This window comes from Pleurodeles waltl, chromosome 9 (genome assembly GCF_031143425.1).
Source record: "Pleurodeles waltl isolate 20211129_DDA chromosome 9, aPleWal1.hap1.20221129, whole genome shotgun sequence".
NCBI lineage: Eukaryota > Metazoa > Chordata > Amphibia > Caudata > Salamandridae > Pleurodeles > Pleurodeles waltl.
The window spans coordinates 382168464-382190676 of NC_090448.1; the positions used below are offsets into that span (position 1 = coordinate 382168464).

The 22213-nt window shown below is 43.7% G+C and overlaps 1 protein-coding gene across 8 annotated transcripts in view; it reads left to right on the top strand.

The window, feature by feature from the left end:
• RYR1 (ryanodine receptor 1) overlaps positions 1–22213 on the top strand; it is a 1068376-nt gene that overhangs the window by 65338 nt on the left and 980825 nt on the right. For all 8 annotated transcript variants that reach the window (XM_069206982.1, XM_069206985.1, XM_069206986.1 and 5 more), the window contains exons 2-3: positions 3207–3326; positions 21782–21886. In XM_069206982.1, the coding sequence (XP_069063083.1) occupies positions 3207–3326; positions 21782–21886 (225 nt within the window). The remainder of the gene's footprint in view (positions 1–3206; positions 3327–21781; positions 21887–22213) is intronic.

A 22213-nucleotide genomic window follows, 5' to 3' on the forward strand; every position in this document is an offset into this window, starting at 1 on the left:
TGCAACAGCCTTCCGCTTTCGGTGATGGGTAGGGTGGCGGTAGCTAAGATGTTTTTTCTCCCCCGTTGCCTATATTTGGTTCAGAACTCCTTGTTTCCCCTGGAGGACTGGTTCTTCCACAAATTAAACAATATATTAATCTTTCTGATTTGGGTGGGCAGACGTAGCTGTGTAGTACTAACAATTTTGCAGAGGGACATTGAAGAGAGGGGTCTGGCAGTCCCAGATATATACTTCTACTACTTACTACTATGCAGCGCACTTGCAACATGCTGCTAGATGGCTGGCCCCGTCGGATAACTGGGAAAAGTGCCTGTTGGGAGCTGGGCTAGGTGAAAACACAATGCCCCAGTTGCTGTACAGGGAGGTAGGTCGGAAACCCCGGTACTATACTTCGTCATGTATGTATATACAGTCATATTTTGACTCCAAATAAACCAGTGTTTATCTTCAAGCCATGCTTTCTTATTTTGGCATACGTTAGTTTCCAGATGAAATTCCACCACCCTACTGAACCACTGTAGTTGTCCCTTAAAAAGCGGGGTGGGGCATAGGGAAAGTTTTGGGTCAAACAGCATCACTAATATGCCGTCTGAAAGAGGGACAGTTTCAACTCGTTTCTGCCCAATATCACGACCTGAATAGAGGCATTGTTCCATATTTATTTTGCTAGCCGATCCAGGTAGAATACAAAGAGCAAGGGAGATGGGGGCACCCCTCCCTCATCCCCACTCAATGCAAAACAGTGTCAACTCCTGTCCAAATTTTGGCAGACTGGTTATGGTAACCCACCAGTGTTATGCAGATGAAACAGCCTCCCAACCCTTTACATCTCAGGGATTATCTCAAGAAGGACAAGTCCACTCAGTCAGATTATTTTTTGGCATCCAATAAAAGCAGATGCCCCCCCTCTTTTTTTGTTTACTTTTGTAAGCTGGTGGCTCACCCTCTTAGTGTTGTCTCCCACCCATCTTTTGGTGATCAGTCTGCCTAGGTCAGGTAGGTCTGCCCGGTGTTATCTCTTGTAACAGATTTGTAATAACTGTGGCATATATATTTGTATCTAGGTTTACTAGAGATATCAGCCAGTATGAGCCACACTCATTTGAAGGTTTTCACTTTTTTAGAAGAACCAATATTCATGTTTTTGACATAGTTGAAGGGGCTCTTCCCGAGTCAGCAATAATTTTATAAACCTTTGATATTATCCCAATCAGTCCTGACCAGAATGGTTTTAAGAATTCCAGAATAAAAATGTCCAGGACGGCACCATCCAGACCTGGAGACCCCGCAGTTCTTAATGATTTCCTCACTGAACAGATTGCTGTTGAGGGATTTTATCTGATCAGGTGTAAGGTTAGATAAGCCGACCCCTTGTAAACATCTGATTACTTATGCTTTTTCTCCCAATTTTCAGCTAGGCCTCTCTTTTATCATGTTCACTTGTGGTTATCTTTCCTTCTTCTCTATTAATGGACATGATCTGGGATTGAGTGTGGCCTTTTCTTAGCTGGGAGACCAATAATCTCCCAGCTTTATTTCCCCGTATTGAAATGTTGTTGACTCTTGTTCAGGGAGTAATCTACTTTACTTACTTCTAGGAGACTTAATTCCCCTCTGATGTTCGAAGTCTGTCCCCATATCTGTTCAGAAATAGTTTTCTTGTGCAGGATTTCTAGTTTTTAGACTTTCTCATTTAGTTTTAGTAATACGTTGTCTCAGATTTTGCTAAGTCTAGCTCCCTCTACTAAGTAGGTGCCCCTGATTATAGCTTTGAGCTTATCCTATACTTCCGGGAGTGAGCATTCACCTGCATCCTTATGCATTAAAAACACCTTAACCTGGAATCAAATAGTTTCTCCAGCGTCTTTGTCTTATTTTTATTTAATAATTGGGTGTTCAAACACCTGTAAGGAATCTCCCCTTTTCGGGTTGTGTCCCACCTTAAGATGCCTATAACTGGTATGTGATTTGATAGGAATATGTCTCTATGCTGTACCCTGATTATGTTGTTTTTGAGTTCCTAGCCTAATAAGAACAAGTCTATTTTTGCAATAAGACTTATGCAAGACAGAATAATGCAAGAAGTCTGTTTCCCCAGGGTATGTAACCCACCAGCTATCCAGTAAACGCACCTCTTTCAGCCACTTGTCTGCTACGTTAGAGAGAACGTCAGTTCTTCCCTATCGATGGGTCGAGCTTACCATATAGTATGAGGTTCAGATCTCCTCCCATTATTGCCTACTGCCTATATCTCCTCAATGGATTGTTTTAAGAATGATTTCCCCCCCTGTTGGGATGTAAACTGATGCCAAAGCACCTCTTTCTCTCACAAGGTTCCAATGGGAAGTATCCACCACTGGTCCTTGGCCTTACTACATTGCCTATATATTACTAATAGAGAAGATGCCTCTTCTGCTGCATGTTTCCTGTACTGACAGCAGCATCTTCCCGTCTTCCCTGAGACTCTTACTGGGGAGTGTGAAGACAAGCTAGGCAACCTGGGAGGATCATCTCTTGGGTACAAGAATCTATAGGGCATCAGTTGCTTACTCAGTACAATGATCATCTACCTATCTGCCTCTCAGCAAGGGCTCCCATATTCTAGTAGCATATCACTGGAACTCACATGATTGTATCAGTCATGCTTAGTCTCTGCATAAGCTCAGCACAATAAATTACTGTATACACTGTGTGGGTTCTCCCAGTCTGAACAAGCATACATACCACACACACCACCTGCATTATGCTAGCTGCATATCTCATTCTCTCTCTTCACCTCAGTATATCACAATTTACTTTTTCTGTGAATTGCTAGCAATATGAACTATGAACTAATACTACTTAATACCATGAACTGCTTACCACACATACACATTTGCAGGGCAACATCCATCTATGTCTGAGAAGCCAATATGTAACTGTTTGTGACAGCTCTCCATTCTCATCCAGTATAAACCCAATAAGTCTTCAAAACGTATATATCTTACTGACCGCACACTCAACAAAATCGAATTAGACTTCGGTCTGCAATGGAAATGCTTTCAAATTCCCACTAAGGACTACAGGGATGTTGCAATGCTATACTAATGGCTAATTGTTTGCCATGCACAACCTCATCTTTGTTTCTCCCACTCTTACTGTCTGATCTTCCCTCATTGCCTTCTGTCATGATGTCTAATACTCTGTCTCCCTTTTCTCAACAGGAAGATGAAGTTGTGCTACAATGCAGCGCCACCATCCAGAAGGAGCATCTGAAGATGTGTATGGGAGCAGAGGGCTTTGGGAACCGACTCTGCTATTTGGAATCCACATCAAACGCAAAGGTAATTATATTTCATGGTGATCCTCCATAACCTTCCCACACCCTTCACAGTGTCAGACATCCTACTGTGCCAGTAAACGAAGGTAGCTACCTTAAGCATCACTTGCAACATACTGGAAAGATATTCCTCTTACGTCTCCAACATTTCCTCATCTCCTGGAGCTCCACACTTTCACAGCTGATCATCGACCTAGTAGTTGCCACCCCCCGAACACGGAGTCCTCTTTTTCTCCTTTCAGGACCACACTTGCTCTAGTTCTTCTTTTGACTGTTATTATCACTTATACACTAAAGATGCACATATTTTATTTTCCTTTCCCTTATTCATGCACACCCTCAATTCTAGAATCTCCAGTTGTCTCTCAACTAGGAGTCACTGGCTGGCCTTCCATTTTCTTGTACTCAATTGATCAAAATGTTATAAGTCTACTTAAGAGCATCACCACCTTAATGCTCAATCCCATTTCAAATCCTGTCAAAACCAATCAGAATGGCCTGTCACCAAATACCAATCACTTTGCGAAGGATTAATTCTTGTATTCACAGACATCTATTCATAAATATTTACTAGATCTGTCAGCCTTAGGGTGGTCTTCTCCCAAACCTTTTGCCTTCTCCTTTCTATCTTTGCAGATCTCATGTTTTGTTACCTTGCACCTCTGTGTAGTTTACCACTGCTAACCAGTGCTAAAGTGCATGTGCTCTATCCTCTAAACATGGTAAAATTGGCTTATACCCAATTGGCACATTTAATTTAGTTGTAAGCCCTAGTTAAGTAGTACTACATGTACCCCAGGGCCTGTAAATTAAATACTACTAGTGGGCTAGCAGCACTGATTGCGCCACCCACTCAAGTAACCCTTTAAACATGTCTCATGCCTGCCTTTGCAGTCTGTGTGAGCAGTTTTAAACTGCTGTGTTGACCTGGCAAAATAAACCTTTTTCCAGGCTCAAACCTTCCTTTTTTATACCTATGTTAGTCACCCCAAGCTAGGCCCTACACAGCCCGGAGAGCAGACTGCAATGTATCTAAAACGTTGGACATATACTTTTAAGTTTTACATGTCCTGGTAGTGAAAAGCTCCTAAATTAGCTGTTCACCACTGCAAAGCCTACCTCTCCCATAGGATAACCTTAGAGTTACCTCAGTATATTTAATAAGCTGTAACTTCCAATTGGGAGCAGGTAGATAGGTCGAGTTTTGACATCTAAAGAAATGTAATTAAAAGACCTCTTTTGTGGTGAAGTTGGATTTTCAATCACAATTCTGAAAATGCCACTTTTAGAAAAAATGAGTTTTCTTGTCCCAGACATTTGGTGTCTGCTGCCTGTATCCTAGGTCATATGACTAGGTGTAGTTGGCAGTTGGTCTTTGTGTATTCTCCCAGACAGTGAGACAAAGGATAGCTAGTTATTGGCAGAATGGGCCACTCTGGGTATATGGGGGGGGGGTAGCTGTCACCTACCACACTTGCACGTCACAAAGGCCCTGCTTGGGCACTCTCAGCTTGGTCACTGTCACAGAGGGTTCAACAGTAGTCTATTGGGACCCCAGATCATCATCTGGGGTCAGGGCAGAAGGCAGGAAATTCCAGGCAACTCTGGGGAAATTAATCCACTTCAAAGTGAGCACGAGGTATAAATATTACACCTCAGACACCAACTCTTCAGGTAAGTTCTGGGCCTGTAAAACCCGCCAGGAAAAAGGACTGCTGCACTGCTGAAAGGATTGCCACTCTGCTGGACTGCTGCTGTGAATGACTGCTGCCCTACTGTGTTGACCTGCTGCCCTCTTTCCTGGGTGAGGAGGACTGAACTTTCAACTCTGAACCTAGGACCCTAGAGTGACTCAAGGGCTAGCTTACTGGCCTCCTGATCAGAAGTCTCAGGGATATTACAGGCATCCAACAAACTTGAACCCAGCACCTGGACTCTGCCATCTGTTAGTCCTACCGGCCAAGTGGTGCCATCCCAGTCCTGGACCCTTCGAAGTGGGCCTGAAGGTGCTCTGCCAGCCCATCTCTGGACCCAGTCGAGCCAACCCATGTCCTCTGCTGCACAGTGTAACGCTGACCAGACCCGACGAATCACCTCTTCTGCTTGAACTTTCACTGCACAAGGTTTTTGCTTCGGCCTCGCAGCCTCATTGTGACAGCTACTGCGCAACTCATCTCCACTCGCAGGCCTTGGCATCGTAAGCCTCTCGTCAATGGCAGCTTCAACGATTGCGCAAGACTTTGCATCACAAGTCCTGCAGCTTCTTCAGAACCAGCAGGTGTGAGATGCATCCTTGATGCAGGACTTCGCATTGCAAGTCCCCTAATCAATGGCCTCCTCGATAATGACGCAGGTCCTTGCATCACAGCTCTGCAGCTCCTCAGCACCAATGCTACGTGACACATCTTGGACCTCACATCGCCTTAGCTGCGCAACGCATCTTCAGCACGGGACTTCGCAACCCTTTGCAGCCAGGATAAAGGTACTGTGTTCAGCAGGCCTAAGTGAACCCTGTTGCTGGCCTGCTCTCCACCGTGGTCAGCCAGAACTGGGCTTTGTCTCGGTCTGGTGTGATCAGATATCCTTAGTTGGCATCTTGTGCTTTTTGGCTCTGTAGTGACTAAAATCTTTAAAATTGGATATCTCTAGTTGTACTGTTTGGATTTCTGTTGTTTTTGTTTTAACTTATGTTTTAAAAATGACTCTATTTTTCCAAATTGGTTTGAGATTTCATGTGTTATGTTTTCACTTTATTACTGTTTGAAGTGCTTCATAAATACTTTACACATTGTCTCTAAGTTAAGCCTGACCGTACTGTGCCAAGCTACCAGAGGGTTGAGCACAGGTTATTTTGGGATTTGCATGTGCCTCACCCTGACAAGAGTTGTGGCTGCTACTTGAGTAGGGTTTTACCCCTCCCCCAACCAGTAACCCAATTTCTTACATATCCATCTGTCTCAATCTTGCGGCAAACGCAATGTTCTGCTAACATCTGCCTGCTGACAGAACTAACCCCCTCCCTCCCCCCCATGCCTCACTATATTTCACACCCGTCCAGTTTCTGGGACGCCTGCTCTGAAATGGGCTTGCCATCGAAATGGGAGGTACCACTCCTTTTTAGAGCTCAAGTAGACTCTGAGCACCATTTTTTAGAACTTTAAAGTTCTGCTTTTTGATTGTTCCAAAGCTCATTGTATCCTCCAACACTTGTCTTTACCACCCAAAGCCTGTTTGCCGACCCAAAAAACGTAAATGTGTATTATATGTGAACACATGTAGTACATTGTAATCTATAGGGCCAATTCACAAACTACATTTTTTGTAGTTATTTCTGTATAACTTTTAATAAATTGTAACACATATCAAATTAAAATAACAATTGTAACATAGATTTTTTCAAATTAAATATAATCCAATTAATTATGTAAAACACATTTCACTTAATTTACAATAACATTTAATTTTACTAAACATAAAATTAATAAACTAATATTTTCTATATATTTTACCATAAAGAGGCCCCTTTCTTTTGTGTCTGGATTCCGTAGTCTACCTTTTCTAGGTCTGCATTCCAGTTTTTCCAAATCATTTGTCACCATTGTGTGAGATGTGCACCCTGACATGTAACTCTGTCCACATGATCACCCTTGATAACTTGCAAAGTGCTTTTATTTGAATGCCACATCTTAATAAATAGAGTTCAATAGACAAACATATAAATGACTGGGACTTCTACTGCTAGTGATTGATCACCGATCCTACCAGAAACAAAGCAGCCCTTCCCAGCACTGAGGAAATGCCACTCATGAACCTCCATCACACAGGAAACAAAATCTCTGTTCTTGAGCGCCCATGACATACAGTCACTAAAACCTTCAACATTAGCTAGTAAATAAATTCCCTAAACCTCCAATGTCTACATGTCGTCCTGGTGCCCTAACAACAGAAATCACTAAATAAAACCTCAAGACTTTTACTTATTCCTTACCTCGGTGGTGTGCAAAAAGTATAATGTCTCCTGTTATTACAACCAATCTAGGGGAGGAACAAGAAAGAAATCCTCCAAAACCTTGGAAGGGAATAATCCTCGCCTGCATGTCCTTAATAGAATTGAAATTTTCCTTCACAAATGCTTGGAAATATTTCATTCATGTCAGGACCGCAGGCGAGGATTATACTTGTTCCAAGCTTATCCACTACCAAGGACGCTATATCCAGAATGGGCTTTAAATAAAACCGCTTGAACATAGAGCCTGACAACTAGTCGGCCGCATAAAGTATGTCTTCCAGTTTTGCACTCAGCTTAAAAGCATTCGAAGCCCTGGCCCTTCGAACAGAGTGGACATCAAAACGGGACACATTAATGTCCACTTCCTGCATGACCCAGTGAACCCACTGGGCAGTTGTAAGAGATGAAACAGCTTTGAAACGTTTCTTGAAAAAAATTAGGAGTTGTCACCCCCCTGGGGGATGGAATTCATCCGTCATGTTCTCATACGCTTTCAAACACCGTACCACACATAAATTAAGAGATTTATCTAATGCTGGATAAGAAATTAGTCTGGAATTAGACTTTGTCCTAGATAAAATATGGAAGGTTATACCTTTTAGAGGGAAAACCCTGCCTGAGATATCAAGAGCCTTGACATCTGAGACCCTGTTGCAGTCCAAACAAAGCAACATAGCTAATTTTGCAGAAAGTTCCTTCCAGGATAGGAATTTGTTTCTTTCCCAAGATTTGAAAGGACCTACTTCACATTCCATAATGAGGAGTTGCTTTGGTTCTGGAGGTAAGGTTAGTTGAATCCCCCTCATGAGTTTGCATACCAAAGGATGTTCATCTACGTGGTAACCTTGAATCGGAAATTGACCCGCTGAGATAGCAGACCGGAAGGTATTTACAGTCCTGTAGGCCATACTTTGTGAGGCCAGAGAGGCCAGAAAGTTCAAGATCGAGACAATGTTGGACACCATGGGATCATTACCTGTCTGTACACACCAACAAACCCATCTAGACCTTGCTGATGGTACTCTCCGCCCATCTCATGGCCAACGTCCTCTTAGCTTCTGCTGAAAGTCCTGTGACTCTCCATCTAATCCGCCACGCCATGAGGGGTAACTGACCTTGTAGAACCAACGGGTGAGGATTCTCTGTAGTATCCAAAAGGAGATCCGGAGCATGGGGTTTAAAGGATTGGAGAATCCCAAGAAAGTTCTAGATAAACTGGAAACCGCATTTGAAAACTCCAATAAGGAGTGCTGAGGACTACTCTGTCTCGTTGCCTCCTTATTTGGGTTGATAATCGCATTTTCATTGCAAACGGGGGAAATTCATACCCTCGTTCGGCCTACCAATCCTGTAAGAAGACATCCGCTGCAGTCACCTGAGGATCCAGTTTCCAACTGAAATACCAGTCCGCCTGTTGGCCTAGATGGAACACAAAAAGATCCACTGAGAACGGACCCCAGTGATCGTTGGGCTGCTTGAACATCTGTGGATCCAATTGCCACAGACTCGAGTCTGACTATTCCCTGAACCACCAATCCGCCATTTTGTTGGCTGCTCCCGGGAGATATTCCGCTGTGACCAAAATATTGTGGGAGAAGCAGAAGCTCCAAAAGTTTTTGGCCAGATCCACTAGAATTCTCGCCCTGGGACCTCCCCAGGTGACTGATGTATCTGACTGTGGACACATTGTCGATCTTCAGAAGGATGCAACAATTCATCGTGTCCTTGGTCCAGCACTGGACCGCAAATGAGCTCTCCATTACTTCTGGGTAATTTATATGGAGTTGTTGTTCCTCTAGAGACCACTGTCCTCCTTTGATCACCACATCTTGCTTCACAACCGGATTTCCAGACCCTTGGAGAGGTGAAATGTCCAAAGCCTCTGCAAGGCCCTGTAGTGCAATGGGCCCGGAAATATTGCTTGAATGGAGAAGGAAAGCAGGCCTACCACTCAGGTGATTTGGAGAGAATGCGTCACAACTCCTGGCAGATCTTCCCTGTCTTCCGAGATATGAGGCTCAATGTCTTTTCCGAAGAGTCTATGACAAATCTCAGAAAGGTTATTTGTTTAGCTGGGGTCAGGGGGCATTTCTCCCTGTTGATGATGAACCCCAACCCTTCCAGAAGGTGAGTCGTCACCTGTAACTGTTCGCACAGTCTGTTGGGACACTGATTCAGAAGAAGCAGGTCACCCAGGTAGATGATTAGGTTGAAGCTATGAGCCCAAAAAAACTCTGTGGCCGGCTTGAGCACTTTGGTGAAACACCAAGGGGCCAACAAGAGCCCAAAAGGCAGGGTAGTGAATTTGTAAGCCTGTCTGCCCCATTGAAAGTGTAAAGGTCTGTGGTGGGGCCCAAACATGGGGACCGTGAAGTATGCTTCCTTGTTATCGAGGTGACCATCCAGTCCTGTGGTTGCAGCAGATCACACAGCAAGTGGGGGTACCTTCCATTTTGAAATTGCGGTAAACCAGCCACCCATTGAATTCTTTGAGATTGATCAAAGGCCATTGCCCCATCTCATTTCTCCAATAGGAAGATGTTGCGGAGAAAATCCTTTGGGTGAAGCGTAGATGGGGCGATAGCACGTTTGCGCAGCAAGTCTGTCACCTCCCAATCTACCAACGCCTTTTGAGCCCCAAAAAAAACAGTGGGCGCGGCCAGGCTTGCTACACCACAGAGCCATAAAACTCGATATGGAAACCCTGTACTGTCTGAAGGACCCACATTTCTCAGGTTATCCTTCGCAAATTGAGAAGGAACTTTCCCAGCTGGCCCCTCCCCCCCCCCCCCCACTTTTAGTCAGGAAGAAATGCAAACGCTCGCCTGACTGCGATCCATGGAACTGGCCTCTTACTGAGCCTCAGGTGTCATGACCTCAGCTGCCTCTCTTGGAGGGGAAGAATTCCCCCGATCGGGACTGGTCCTTTTATTGAGACTTATGGTAACCTCAGCCTCGGGTAGGGGCCTGGGTATAGAATTGGCCAGTCGTGCGCTTCCTGCCATTACCGACCCCGACAAAAATTTGCTGTGAATTTTTTTTTCATTGAGGCTTGCTCCTTGTCCAGGGATGTAAACATGGAAACACATTTTCCCAGCTCCTTTATGAGTGGTTTGCTGAACAGCCCTCTTGGGCCACAGCTCCCGCTTGAGATCCACTTTAATTAGCAGAGAGCGTTGCATCTCTGTGGAAAGCGCAAAAAAATTGCGTTTCCAAGGAATATGACAGCCTGCTGTGCCCATCCTAGGAGGCAATCTGGAGGGACAGGGTTGCCCGATGCTTTTGTTTCCTTGAGATTCAAAATTTTTGTCAGGGGCCCAGAGACATCCAGGAGTTTGTCCTAGTAGGACCGCCAGGGCTGCTCGATGCCCGTCTTGGGGACTCATATATATTTTGCCAGAAAAGTTGCCATCCTGCTCTTGATCTCCAGCGTGAGGGCAACTTTGCTCGTCAATGACAGGTGTGGACATTCTGCCCGGAGTCGTGCACGCACCTCCTTCTCGAGGGGTTTCTGGAGTAAATCCACAGCATATTTTGTGACCCTGGCAGACGTAGAACATTCGGCTAGGCGGGAATGAACAAGGTCATCCTGGTCCAACATGTTAGAGGGGTCCTCTGGGTCATTTTGCGGGGGTGCTGAGTCTGCTTCGGGGGAAGGACGCCATTGTCTAGACAGGTCTGCATCATCATTAGAGTAATCATTAGAGTCATCCCCCATTGTCATCATCTTGTGCTGGGTCAAGCTGTGGCGCCACCAGCCCTTCAAGGCCAGAATGCCTGGCAAGGAAGGCGCTCTTAAGGTGGTCGAACACACTTAGATCTATTCCTGAGTCCGCTTTGCACTTCAACAAGTGTTGCATGGCCTGAGAAGACGACAGTAGGGCCTCACCAGGGAGAAAGTCACCCTTATTAGCATTAAGAGGAATAGGACAGGAATAAGCTAGCTGCAGAATGCGCCTCTCCAGTGATGCAATCGCTGTGGCCACAGCCAATGCGGGCATCCACTGCCTCACAAAATTCACTTTCAATAGGGAGGATGGAGAGGTACTCCTCTTCAGTATAGTCTCCCTCCATTTTAAAGACCTCTGATAACGAATTTCGTAATGAGCACCTTGTAGGGCTGTCAATGTAATACTGGGCCAAGCCAAAATGTAATAGTACCTTTCAGGGCTGTCAATGTGGTACTAGGGGAGCCAGTCGACATGGGCGTGTTAAAAAACCTGCAGCTAGGGAGTACCCTAATGCCAATCACTCTAAAGCTTAAATAGGGTTGCAACAGGGTAGCAAGAAAGCGCCTGGGAAGAGCCCCTAAGTGGCCCACAGAAGCACAAAGCACACATGGAAGTACAGCACTTTAATACAGACCCGTTTCTCAGACCGTCATCGAGCTGCTTTTCAGATTACAGACCCCACAGGGTGTACTGGCTTCTACACGTCCCGGGTCCCAGGCAATTCGAGGCAGGAATAGACTCCACGAGGCAGGCGCAAGCAGAACGTACACCGCAAGTTCAAACCTGCTGCCCGCAGAGCAACGATGTCCATGTTGAAACAGCTCCCTCTCGTGGGCATGAACTGCAACTGCACTCTGAAGTCCCCGAGGAGTTTGTGCGCCATGAAAGGAGTGCTGATATGTGTTCCTGCAGCAATATCCACTACAATTAATGCACACTACAGTTGATTATTTACGATTACAATAAAGGCAATACACACTAGCAAAAACACTGTAAAAATGTAGAACGAACTGACAAATATCTGATCGTGCCAGAGCATGAAAGAAAGAGGAAGTGCCTTAAGAGGACGTACATTATAAGGGGAAGAGAGACTGATTATTGGACAAGTTTGTTTATTTCATTTCTCAATGTGCTATGGGAAAGGTAATTTGACGATGTCGTTTGAAGTGCTGGAGGATGAAAATAAAGAAATGGACAGCTAAATCCTCGCCTCCGGTCCTGGTATGGAATTATATTGTTCTCAGGTGAACTTGAAAAGGCAGGTGAGTAAGTTCAAGCCTTGAATGATAGAACTGCGGTGCCCTCCTCTCATAAATTAGCTCCAGTCATAAATTTCCAATTGGGAAGATCAGTGACTGATCAGTAAACTGTGAGTCAGCCCAAGTCTACTGGGTTAAGTGAATAGATTATACAAGAATGATCTTGATATACCAGGGAAGACAGCGTTGTAAAAGAGCAGTTTCACTCCCCCTGCCATAGAAAGGTTTTCTGAAAGAACAAATATCCAAATGGACCAATTAATTATTGGTTCAAATGTCGGCAGATGATCTGTGACTGGCAATGAATTTAGTGAAGAATCAGTGGGATCAATTAAGCCGGCTAAAAGCGAATGTGAAATTGTCAATATGTAGTGGCACTGTTACAAAGTATTAAGTTCATGCAAAAATAAAACAAGGGAAACTCATATCTGAGAACCATATCCAAATGCTGAAATAATTGAAAAAAGGTGTAGTAGAAAAACAAATGAATAGAAATACGTACTGGTCGAACACAATAAGAACAAATACAAAGAGTTTAAAATATAATATTGAATTACTTACAAAGAAAAAAAGACTGTCTTTTAAAAAAAAAGTGTGGACTCCTAGCAAAATCCGAAAAGCAACATAGCTTTATTATTAACGGTCATAAAAGGGTAAAAGGGGCAAGTAGGTGCGAATAAAAAAAAGGGTATCAGAGGAAAAATGATAGATAGGAGGGGGTACCAATAAAAATGTGGGAAAAGGAGTACCATGAGGAGATGAAAAATAAACAAATTTTAAAAGTGGGTGGAAGGTGGTATTGACAGTGATTTTCTGAGAGGAACACAAAAGCCACTGAAGCAGGTGTCAGAGTTGTTGAAGAATAGCGCAAAACTGCAATGATACATTAATTTCAAATGATTTACTGGTGCAAATAGATTTGAATACTTTGTTTTTCACAGCTGTGGTGTGCACTGGTATCTGATAAAAACATCTAGCTGCAGATTCCTTATCTTAGAGTTCTTCCCCAGGTGCCATACTGGACCCAGAATCTTTTTCCAGCAGTACCTCTGAGCGTCGGAAGAGGGTGTCATGCGACTACATAGCAACTTTGCAATTCCGTTCATGGCATCTTTGGGCCCCAACCTCCCTCTTGCACGCTTTCTAGCCCCAAGGAGGTGAGGGCGTCCTACCTGACTCCTCACCGGCGGGTTCACCCTCAGCATCAGATAGGCCCTCACGCAGCCCTTCGGGGTTCCCACCTGTGATGCTGAAGTTCTATCTGATGACATCTGCGGAGGCAGTCGACGCGGAACCAGTTACCCTATCGACGCTGAGAAAATGCCGATCCGATGCTAGATGGTGTGGGGTGCGGCACCAATGATGGCAGCCGGCTCAGATACCTTTCCTCCTCCTTCTCATCAGACCCTAGCTGTTTTCTGTCGAGGATCAGACTTTTGGAAGTGAAGAAGAGGAGCTGGGGTTTAGCAACCTTGTAGACAAGACTGTCCAGCCTCCTCTGAAAGGTAGTTAAATGATGGAATAGGTTGAGGCTAGTGACCTTGAATTGTCGCTGGCTTTGGACCTCCTTTCCCCTCCCAGCCTTTCAATGGAGGTGAGCTCTGCCTTCGCCAAAGTGTTGATGAGGACAGCTCTGGTCCTAGAATCGTGGCTCCCCTTTATATAGGTGACCAGTGACCCCTTGGTAACAGTGCTTCACCAGGGCCAAACATGAATAGAGCCGGTGCTTCGATATAGTGAGGCACTATATGATCTTTTATTAGGGGCCTGGGCTAAGCCTGCGATGGGGGCCCCTGTGGACCGAACCATAGCACATAGACACCAGTCCACCCCCGGGGATCCAGCTTGTCTTTTCCGGCACCCAACTCCGGGAAGTTTTGTGTGCGCAGTTTGCTACAGCCTCTTCTGACCTCTGCGTCCTCCCAAATGTTCCTCCAGAAAGTGAGTCCAGATGGCTGGAAACTTGTGGTTGATAAATACTTCTTGTATTCTGTGCCACATTTCCCATGCATTGTGGGATTTGGTGGCATGTCTGCTACCTTCGCTTCCTGAAAAGACTCAGAGTAAACTTGCCCAAACACTCCAGGATGGGCGAGAGGCAGCTAGGTTTGTGTGGTATGGATACCACGGACTCAGTTGGCCAAGCCATGGCTCACTCTGTAGCGCTGCACCGTTATGCTTGGCTACGCCAAGCTGACTTTTTGGAGGCTGTCCGATCCACTTTGGTAGACATGCCCTTCCATGGCGCCCACCTCTTTGGCAGTCATGCCAATTCCATGCTGCAGTGCTTTAGGGATAGCTGGGGTGGAAAATATTCATAAATATGTCTATTTGTATGAATTACAGATTAACCCATTCCTGTGTGGAGTCCTATACTTCGTGTTAGGTCATGTTTCGCCTCCCTTTTTTATGCAGTCTGAGCTATTACATTTTCTGGTGGCACCTGTTACAGTGTTCTTGCCTCTTCATCTTTGTCTACGTTGTTGTCAGTTTGTGGACGCCCACTTGTGTTATACTTTTTGTTCCATACTTCAGCCAGGTTTCTCGTCTGCTGTCTTCTTTTAAGCTTTTGTTATCAGCGATTAGTTCCTTGCATTAAAATCTGCTACGCATTGGCCAAGAAGCACCTGTCTGAGGGCTTGCGTGCTCATTCTTTATTGGATCCGCAATCACTTCATTAGAATGTGCATTCAGGTCCCCGTGGTATACCTGGCAGGAACGTGGGTTTCCCTGCTCAAGTTTACTTACATTCCTGTCTCAACAGTCAGGTCCATTGTGATGGGAATTTTACCCATTCGACCCTGCAGGACTTCTGTGTCTGAAATTTGTCCGCAGACCCTCCTCCGGGGATGGTATTGTTTTGGTATCTATTTCTAAGTTAAGGAATCTACAGCTAGATGTCTCTATCAGATGAATAAATTACCTTCGGTAATGCCTTATCTGGTAGAGACAGGATCCAGCCACAGATTCCTTACCGACCCACCGATCCTCCCGTTATGCGACCTGCTTTCTAAGGACTCCCCGTCCAGGGGAAGCTCTGCTAAATGATTTCTCTTTTCATCTCAAAGATCCCTTTCCTGGCATTAAAATCCCTTCATTGGGAGTTTATAAATGGCTAACACAGATACTTCTCTTTTTTGGCACACTGTTTCCAATGGCAGTTTCTATAAGTGGTTTCACGTTTTGGTGCAGAAAACAGTCATGGAAGAAACTGACGTCAGCGTGTCGGGGAGGGGATTATATAGACTCCGTCACCATCACATCCAGTGGACGACATCACTACAGAGTCGCACAACTCCGTCTACCGACACGCAGAGGTGCTGCTGATAAACATTTCCAGATTCAGTCTGGTACCTGGGGAAGAATTCCAAGGTAAGGAATCTGCGGCTAGACCCTATCTCCACTAGGTAAGGCGTTACCGAAGGTAAGTAACTTGTTCATCAGGATGATACCCAATATTATTTCTAGCTACTTGGAATTTTATATTTATATGTATAAAATAGAACAGGATCTGTGGGCACCATTGATGGCAAGGGTCCTAAGTTCTGCTAGTGCAGGACATGTCCCCCCATCGTGGTCGCTTTCACTCATCATTCCTATATTTAAGAAGGGATCAAGGAATGACACAAAATGTTATCGCCCAAACTCTCTACTCGTCTCCTTCAGCAAGCTTTTGGAGAGGGTCCTGTTAGAGATAATGGAAACTTAGGAAGAGTAGAGTGCTGTCTTAATAAATGCCCAGTATGGATTTAGGAAAGGACTTGGGACGACGGAGGAGGTGCTCAACCTGAACATTCTGATGAGGAAATACATGATGCCAAGAAAAGGCTCACTGCACATATGCTTCATCGACCTAAACTGCACCTATGACCTGGTCAATCACACCAAACTTTGGGCCTGTATGGACAAATTGGGGGCCCCAATGGAGATAATCTCGCTCCTGGCCTATACAGGCCAACCGTAGAGCCAAAGTGGATATGGGACAAAGGTAGAGCTGACCCCACCTTTTGATATAGGGAGAGGGGTTCGGCAGGGGTGCATATTAGCTCCCTTCTTCTTCTCCCTATATATAATTGGTGTGCAGTGGGTCCAGGTACCCCCAAGACTTGGGAGATGGCAAATTCCCATTCTTCTTTATGCTGACGATGCAGCGATTTTGATCCTAACCCCAAGAAGCCTGCAACACTTAATTAATTGCCTTACTGACTCTATGGAAGAGAGGGATTTGAAAATCAACATAGCAAAAACCTTTGCCATGAGCTATGGTCTAAGAAGGGGCAGGCCCCATATTTTCTATATCAAGGGAAGTAAGATGCAAACCACTAAAACTTTCAGTTACTTAGGGAGACAGCTTTCCACAAACTGAGACTGGAAACAACATAAGGAGTCTTGCATATCTAACATGGGGGGTTATTCTAACTTTGGAGGAGTGTTAATCCGTCCCAAAAGTGACGGTAAAGTGACGGATATACCACCAGCCGTATTACGAGTTCCATAGGATATAATGGACTCGTAATACGGCTGGTGGTAAATCCGTCACTTTTGGGACGGATTAACACCTCCTCCAAAGTTAGAATAACCCCCATGATCAGGAATAATGAAGGTATATTTAGAATTGCCTCTAAGGTATGCTCCAAACCAATCAAAGAAATGCTATCTTTGTTTAGTGCTAAAACTATCTCTGCAACTACAAATGGAGCAGGCATTTGGAGGGTGGGAGACAATGAAACCAGTAAGAGAACAAGTTCCTTAGGAGATTCAAGACTCCATCATTCACTGGGAACTGGGAGTGGATTTCCTTATAGATATCCTGGAATTCATCCCTTTTTATTACGGGATTCGGTATGGCCCAAGGAAGAGACACACTTTACTAGATCAATCATCATGGAGTGCATCAGACTTGATCATGCAACCAAAATTACTTGATTACGGCACGTCAAGCATAAATTGAGGGGTTGAGGACAGACAGAGATGGATCCTTGTGTACACCCGAAGATTACCACTGGGTATTCTAAAAAGGATTTATGGGATTATATATTCAAAGCCTTTCACAAGAACAGGGCCCAGACACATTTTCACAAGATGTCAGTAGGAAGATACAATGTACTGAATGAGCAGTCCAGATGTAAATTGTATCTTAAATTAACAAATAATACCCATCACCGATATCTCCTGACTTGCTTTTGCCTTCTCCTCTTCCATCACATGGTTTCATTCCCTAGGAAGGATGGGTGGGGCACCCTCACTCAGAAATGCCCTTGTGATACCAAATCAGAGCAGTCTACTAAGCACATCACACTTTTTTGTGGGTTTTACTTGGCACATAGAAAACTCTATCTTAAACCACTTTTCTTAAAAGAAAGGCAATGTGTGGTTTATGGAAAGGTGCTTATATTTTAATAATAAGTACTTCTCCATATAGGCCATGAGCCAGGACCCCAAATTTAGGCTATTGGTACCCCTCAGGGGATGGTTTCTTACCAGGGGCGGCTCCTCCGCTATGGCAGAGGAGAGGCAGCTGCAAAACATTTATAAGAAAACTATAATAAACTGTTTATTATGGCTTTCTGGTAAAAGGGGTAGGGCCACAGGCTGTGACGAGCACAGAGGGGGAGTGCACAGCACTCCCCCTCAGTGCGCATATATGTCTGGCCAGCGGTCTTGGGCTGGCCAAACACACATGCACACTGGGTTCTCTCCAAACCAGTGCCAGCGTTGCTGGGTTGGAGACAGCAGTCAGAGACTTTCACTCTGCCTCGGAGAGCCGTGGCTTGGTGCTCCATCCAATTCTAACACTGCTTTCATGCGACCAGCATCATGAAAACAGCATTACGATTGGACGCAGGGCAGGCAGGGAGCATGTGCCTGCATCGCAGTCGAGGACCGAGGATCGTCGCAGCAAGAAAGGTACGTTTACAAAATATATATTTTTGTGTTTTCCTCCCCCACCACCTGCTGCACCGCCGTTTTTCCCTCCCGTTAGCCACCACTGGTTCTAACATGATTTGTTTTGCAAGGTATGGATGTCTAGAGATGTAAAATATGTGATAACAAGTCATCACTCTTTTGCCTTTTGTCTGATATTATTGGATTAGCAACCATAGCCGAAAAAAATAAATGGTTTTCATATTTTTGATAAATACAAATTCATCATAATATGTGGAAAAATAAATCTAATTCTATCAGATTTGTTACATTCAATATAATTAATAAATAATTATGATTATTAATTGTAATACTAATATAGTCCTTAAAATAATAACAATAAAACTTCATTGTATTCCTCATATATTGATATAGACTATATGCATAGGTTTTGCTTACAGTTTCAAATAAAAATAGTTGTCACATCTTACATAGGCAATGTATGTCATGAGTGAAGATAAACACAATTTATCATTCACATTTGTTGTCATCATCATCTTCTGAATAGGTGTCATTATTCTCCTCATCACAGGCGGAAAGTCTGCTTGTCAGTGCACTTAAAGTAATTTAAACAGAAGACACATGTTGGCAGTTTGCAGTTCCTTATGCAGTTGCAAGTTAGTGGATGTAACACAGCTTGAGGTGCTGGCTGCCCCTCCATCCAGTCCACTATCAGTTGCTCTGCTCTCTCATGTTTTTCCAACTTCCACCCTCTCCCAATTGGACTTGGTGTCTGTGGATCATTCAGAAGACATCTTTTGCTTATGACAGGTTGATATTTTGCACATTTGGCATCTTTTTCCAGACAGTCCCTGCAAGGTTGAAGTTGATGACTGTCTATTGTACCCTTCTTTGCACAGAATAGGTGATATCTCAAGTCATTCATGTGATGAACCGAAGATTCTGGTGCATACAGCAAGCATGAGCATTTCTCCAATTTGTCCTTTAGTTCGTCAGAGAGATCACATTTGTCTCTGAGCTGCGAAAATGTTTCCTGTGTATATCTGTTGGCAGACAGGATTTTGAATGCACTTACGTTTCCTTTTCCCACAAATGCGCTTACTGTGTCACATCCGGTAAACGTATGGAGACCTATCATAGCTCAACAAACATTTTCACCAAGAGGTGAAGCTATTTTCCCAATGTCAAGGACTTGCATGTGTACTTTAGTACCAAATTTCAGAAACAATTTAGCCATGATTCTGTCATGGAATCCCATACACATAATTAACACATCAGTGTCTTCTGAGCTAATCATTACTGCCTCATAACCCTTCTTAGAAGCATGCACATCATGCAGCAACAAACTACCATCTGCTTCGTCATGTGTACTATTGAGATCGGGCTCTTCGTTGCACATTTCAGATGTTATTTTGTAGCATTTATCTTCACAGTTCGCAATCAGTATTTTATTCTCAAGTTTTACAAAATACTCTGGTTTCCTCAATTCGTTAGCAAGAAATGCAATGAGAGTTGTTTTATTCCTTATGTGGCTTAGGAATTCACTCCACTTTCTGATAATCTGGTAAGGTGAGATGCTCTGCAACTGGTGCCCGAGCTCTTCCCCTCCTTTTTCTTTTCGCTCTTCTTAATACACGTCTCATTGTACATGTCAAACACAACATCGATCCTTTGACTCCTATTTCCTTCCCACAAAGACACTAACAAGACAGACATAGCCACCTCACCAAGGTTTGATTCCTTTCCTTTTACTCTCTGAACAAGAACTATACCATCAATCAGCATGGCTGAATTTCCAGGTATTTCCTTATCAACGTCTGATGGGTGATATGGCCATGGTGTTGATGTCAAGTTTGTTCTAATTATTGTTCTTTTGTGCGGTGATGGTTGATCAATGATCTTGTTCATGTCTGTTGCCCTAACCTTTAAAACTCTGATTTTCTCTTACAGTGTCCTGTAGCATGACACTATCGGGTTGGGCCAATAATTTTCCTGGGTTGTCTGGGAATATGTGGAGGCTGTCACCAAACTTAGAGTCCAATTTTCTTCTAATATGATTCTTGGTTGATTTGTCAATTTCCTGCATTCCTCTGCGTGTCAATAGGGATAGGGTTTCAAGCCTGTCATTGAGAATCATAACACATATTACCTCTTTGTTAGGAATAATCACAATCCTAATATATTGAAATAGTTTATCTTATCATTCATCTCTGCTATTTTTGTAGTGATCATTGGTTTGAATGCTAGATGAAATCTTCCTCCTTTGCTTTAACCCTTGTGTAGTTCCTAATGCAAGGTGCATGATAATGGGCTTCTGCAGCCAATATGTCCCTACTACAAGCTGCTAAGATCTTTGAATCACAATTAATGGTTGCACACTCTCAAAGCCTTTTGTCAATTCTAAGCTTTCTGCCCTTGATTAATTTCTCATGCGTAGATGTTCCCTTGTAGCATTTTATATTTCCACAAAATATATGTTCTTCAGCATACACATTTGACCTTAATGATGTTCTTCTGTTTAAGCATTTACTCGTGCATTCACTCGTTCCTGCATTAGCACTGACACTTGTTTCAGCTTTTTGCTTAATATTCTGTAAATCTCTCTTCATAGTAACCAAGCTCCTGTACTTCCAGTGGTAAAATACTTGGGGAACAGTGTGCCTTTCCACATTTCTCGCAATGTCTAACAGCGAAATGTGATTCCTTATTTGAGCTACCCCTAGCAAAGTTTTCCATGATGAGTAGTCCTTCGGGCTTGTCAGCCTAACTCCATGTTGGACATTTGACCATAAATAATTTATACACTGGGAATCAGAGGGATAGGATGTGCTTGTTTCATTCTTCTTTATGATGCTGCACGGTCATTCAACACCAGCTGTGGAAAAAGAAGTTAATAAAAAAATGTATACATTTTACTTGATGCACTTAATATAATCATAATTACTATTATAATTATTATGAATTTATATAATCACATTTACTGTATTTCAATTTTGTTATAATAAAATTCACAATAGTAAAAATAATGAAAACATTTACATTTACATTTACAAGGTACCTTGGGAATGGAGTGGTAACTCACAAAAGGCGGAGTTATGACTTGCTTTCACATATTTTCCATACCTTGCCAATAAATCATATTAGAACCCATACCCCCAAGTGATACCGATAACATGGTTGGCTCAAGGCCTAGTAACCACACCAGGGATGGCAGTAGGTGTGTTTTTGGCTATGCTGCTCACAGATCTGATTTGGGCATTGAGTTATTTTGAGACACAGATGAACTCAGTGCTTTTAATCTTAATGCAAGGGATAATCGTTTGAACTGGGATGAGTGGGTGAATCGGTAAGGTTGGGAGGTTCATGGTGCGTTTGGAGTTTAGGAACAATAGTCTTATCTTTAACAGTACATTGAAGGGAGGACTACCCAATTCACTGCCAGGCAGCAACACGTGGACACTTCTGTATATTATGAGAGGGCAAGTTGTTTGGAGCTGAGATATGCTTTTAAATATTAGTGCCATCATTCATTTATTTTATTTTCTTTTTTTCCTGATCACCTGATACCTTCAAGAATGTGCCTCCAGACTTGGCGATTTGCTGCTTCATCCTGGAGCAGTCCCTGTCGGTGCGTGCCCTGCAGGAGATGCTGGCTAACACAGTGGAGATGGGCAGTGAGGTAAGGCATTCATAGTTTCAGCTTGCTTGTGCCTGTGACTCATCCCCATCGGCCAACACCACACGAGCTCTGTCATCACAGGAGACTTGCTGAACCCACGTCACTCTCAGGGATTTTACTGCCAGGACCAAAATTACATTTTCAATTTTTTGTATGGAAAAGGCTTACCCAAGCTTTTAGGTTCATCATGTGGTGCTAATGATGTCACAGAGTGCGCTCTTTCTCACAATAATGACTGTATCAAAAAGTTAGCTTTCGGAATTCTAAAGGTGTCTTTACAGTATTTCAGAGGTTTTTAATCCGTACATATTTAACTATGATGTAATC